Raw genomic sequence first — 3552 nt, forward strand, 5'->3', positions numbered from 1 at the left:
CGCGTTGACTCGTCAAACACGTCAAACTCGTCAAACTCAGAAACCCCAAACATGAAACCCCGAATGCGTGTTACGACTTTGACCAGTGTTATGAGTTGATTAGTGTTTACGATGAGTTTGACGAGTTTGATCAGTTTGACGACTGTTTTTATCATATAATACACGAGTGAATTAGTTCAAATATGAATTGATAATGTCATTACATGCACGAACATAATATTATGACTCATACGTCTGTGACATCATTGATGTACTGACCGAACCTACCGAACATGATTTTCTTTTTTCGAGTCTCACCAGGTCCAGAAAATCGGTTTTGTTTAAACCTTCCACTTACTCGTTTTTCTTCCACTATAAGCGGCAATACCACTACATCTACATTTATTGGATGAGTTTCTTGGAGATTTCACTTGTTTTTCGCAGCAAATTTACCAAAAAATCGTGCTGGAGAAGAGACATTCAAGAGAGAGAAGAAGAAAAACTCGAAGAGAGAGAATGCGATGTATGGCGGGAGACAACGATAAAGAGGAGAGAGAAAATGGGATAAAAAATATATCTATATTTTATTTATTTTAGTATATTATAATATTATATAAATAAAAGAAGGTTATTACAGGTATTCTATATTTATAAAGGTATATCTGATGTTGTCTTTTTCTGTGCGAAGGTATAGGCTGTAAGTGAAATCGACATTTAAGACATTTAAGTGTATTTTTGCAATTGCCCCATTTGAATGCAACATGGGATATGATATGAGCGCTTGTAGGATTACCAAACAAACAAAGAAAGACGCTCTTTTCTCGTGTGAAGTGATCCTCCGGTTTCAGATCGTGAGCTCGACAAGGTTCGATTATTTTCGTCTTCTTCACAGTTTCGATTCCGTTTCCTCTCCTCTTCAATCGTTTTGTAGTGCTCTTGGCTGTTGTTTGGTTTTGATTCCGATTGCACAACGGAATCAGACGGATCGTCTGTTTGTTTTCTAGGGTTTTATCTGTTGAAATCTTTCTCTTGAGGCATCGATTTTTTGGGGAATGTTTGAAATCTAGGGCTTTCGACTTGTTAATTACTTTGCCATGAGAAATTAGGGATTTCACTGTTCCTACTGAAACTCCGAAGCTGATTATGCTTCTCTTCGTTCCGTGAATTGAATTTACGAGAATCTGGAAAATTTGGGGATTTTGAGGACTTGGGGCTTTGGCTCTTTTACTCGACTCGAAGATTTGTTTGGAAAGAGTAATTGGTTTTGCCCTTTTTGCATTGTACCTGGTCCTGTTCAACCTTAAAAACTGATTTCCCATTGCTAATGTCTTCTCTCCTTTCAATTCTGGTGATTTCTTGGATGCAGAGACTATAGGATCAGCTCTAGGTTCTTGCTGAAGTAGATCTCAGTATTTTGTTGGTCCAGGAAGTGATTGATACTCAAGAAGTGATTGATATGTCGAGTTCCAAGGAAGAAAAAGCTCAGGCTGCAGCTGAAAAGATCAAGGCTGCCGCTCTAACTGCTGCGAAAGGCCTGAGCCGTGCCCAAGCTGAACGTGCTGCCACTGCTGCAGCACGGAACGTGAATGCCTACGGGCAAAAGGAAGAAGGCCCGAGCAGATGGCAGGAGAAACGGGAAGCAAAGAGGCAGATGTATTTGATGAGTACGGAGAAGGCTGTGAGATTGGGAGAAAGGAAAGACAAGTCAGGTCCGTCTGCTATTGGACGCTCTGCTTCACAATGCCAGAAATGCTTCCAAACCGGACACTGGACGTACGAGTGCAAGAACGAAAGAGTCTACATCTCCCGGCCCTCCAGAACCCAGCAACTTAAAAACCCTAAACTGAGAATGAGGCTCTCGATCTCATACGAACTGGAGGGTGGCAACCCAGATGCTAAAACCGATGGGGAAGAAGCTGAGAAGCGCTCCAAGAAGAACAAGAGAAAGCGCCGGTCAGATTCTGATTCGGGTAGTGACAGTGAAAATGATAGCGGGTCATCATCGGTTACTGGTTCCGATACCTCGGGAGGTAGAAGCTCAGATTACAGCTCATATTCTTCAGACTCGGAGGAAGAAAGGAGGAGGAAGAAGAAGAAGAAGAAGCAGAGAAAGGGAAGGCGCGGAAGATACAGCTCGTCGTCATCTGAGGCATCGGACTCTGATTCTGATGATGATGATAGGAGCAGTAAAAGGAAGAGCAAGAGGCACAGCCGATACCGTTGAAATCTCTGTCCCAAGAGAGAGATTAGCGTATCCTTTTGAGTTTTGAGCTCTGCTAATTCTTGCTCTTGTGCTGTAATAAACTCTTGTTGTTGTGAGTGTGACAGCAGAGAGATCAACTGCTCCAGCTGTTTTGTTCCTCAAGCTTCGGCATTTGAAGTTAAAATTGTTCTTTTTTTTTAAAAGTTTTTTCTTAATATAATAATAATTGTTTTTAATGTACTCAATGTGTATATATATATATTACTCATTTTACGGGTTCCATGGAAAATCCACGTCGGCAGAGAGACATGAAAGAGAGATATGTGTAAGAAAATATATCTCTGTATATGTTACAGAAGCCTAATCGTGTTCCCTTTATAAAACGACGTCGTCCGATGATTCCTGAAAACGACGCCGTATTCATCATAAATTGTCACTTAACCAACGTGGCGATAGCGAGACAGTTGCTCGCCATCTTCATCAGGTTGTCGCCCACGTCAGCTAACGGATTCGGCTCTCCCGTCTCCTCGAACCCGTCGTTGCACGTGCTGTAATCCGTCAGAGCCGCGCTCAGGTCGCTGTTAACGGTATCTGGGTCACGTGACTTAACGGCGTTAACGGCGTCCTCCAGGTTCATAACGGCGTCGTCGTATAGCTCCTTGCAGTCGGCGGCGTCGGCCACTTCTCCGGCGGTGATCAATGCCTTCTTTGTCGCCTCGATCGACGCCTGGATCGCCAGGAGAAGAACCGATTCCGGATCGATTTTGATCTCCCCCTTTACCAGAGGCTGGATCGAGGATTCGCAGAGGGCGGGAAAATCTGTTTTCTCGCAGATGTTTTTAAATTCCGGGGGTAACAATTGTTGGCTCAGATTCAGAATCTTTCCCGGAGAAATCAACGGCTCGTTCGGCGACGGAGCCATGGGTTTGCTCTGCGACGGAGATTTCGCCGGAGGTTTCGTCGGAGAGTTGGACCCGGCTGGAGCAGCCCCCGGAGATTCTTTCCGCGACGTTGGAACCGCGGGTGGACTCGCTTTCGGGGCGGTAATCTCCGGCGATGGCGCGACAATCTCCGGTGACGGTGCGAGAATATCCGGCGAAGGAGTCGGAGACGGAGATCCAGTGTTCGACTGCGGGAAAACCGGGAGCAGAGATCTGGCGACGTAGGAATTGACGAGAGGAACACATTCGGATTCGACAGGGTCGAAGAGGGCGAACAGAGCAGAAACCGTGATGATCAATACGGCCCCCAGTTTTTTATTTGGCTCCATTTTTTTTTCTTTTTTCTCAATATTTTTTTTCTCGGTTTGGGGCCGAATGAAAAAGTGGGAGTACGTCGAACGTAAAAGGGGATTTAACTTCCCAAAATTG

General features: G+C 44.6%; 2 protein-coding genes across 3 annotated transcripts; one reads left to right on the forward strand and one right to left on the reverse strand.

Moving 5' to 3' along the window:
* The first annotated feature begins 739 nt into the window (after window positions 1-739).
* On the forward strand, window positions 740-2422 carry LOC104802705 (zinc finger CCHC domain-containing protein 10-like). 2 transcript variants are annotated; one of them, XM_010526432.1, is made up of 2 exons: window positions 740-844; window positions 1346-2422. In XM_010526432.1, exon 2 carries the CDS (start codon window positions 1436-1438, stop codon window positions 2201-2203), a length of 768 nt encoding a protein of 255 aa, XP_010524734.1. In that variant the 5' UTR covers window positions 740-844; window positions 1346-1435; the 3' UTR covers window positions 2204-2422. The 2 variants fall into 2 exon arrangements, with proteins under 2 accessions (XP_010524734.1, XP_010524735.1); XM_010526433.2 differs by having other exon boundaries at window positions 744-844; window positions 1406-2422.
* A 64-nt stretch (window positions 2423-2486) lies between these two features.
* LOC104802706 (putative pectinesterase/pectinesterase inhibitor 26) lies at window positions 2487-3552 on the reverse strand. Its single transcript, XM_010526434.2, has one exon. It carries the CDS (start codon window positions 3450-3452, stop codon window positions 2616-2618), a length of 837 nt encoding a protein of 278 aa, XP_010524736.1. The 5' UTR covers window positions 3453-3552; the 3' UTR covers window positions 2487-2615.

This window comes from Tarenaya hassleriana, unplaced genomic scaffold (assembly GCF_000463585.1).
Source record: "Tarenaya hassleriana unplaced genomic scaffold, ASM46358v1 Cleome8, whole genome shotgun sequence".
Classification (NCBI taxonomy): Eukaryota; Viridiplantae; Streptophyta; class Magnoliopsida; order Brassicales; family Cleomaceae; genus Tarenaya; species Tarenaya hassleriana.

Excerpts from the sequence above, each read along its gene's own strand:
- LOC104802705 (XM_010526432.1), top strand. The coding sequence starts at position 1,436 with ATGTCGAGTTCCAAGGAAGAAAAAGCTCAGGCTGCAGCTGAAAAGATC.
- LOC104802706 (XM_010526434.2), bottom strand. The coding sequence starts at position 3,452 with ATGGAGCCAAATAAAAAACTGGGGGCCGTATTGATCATCACGGTTTCT.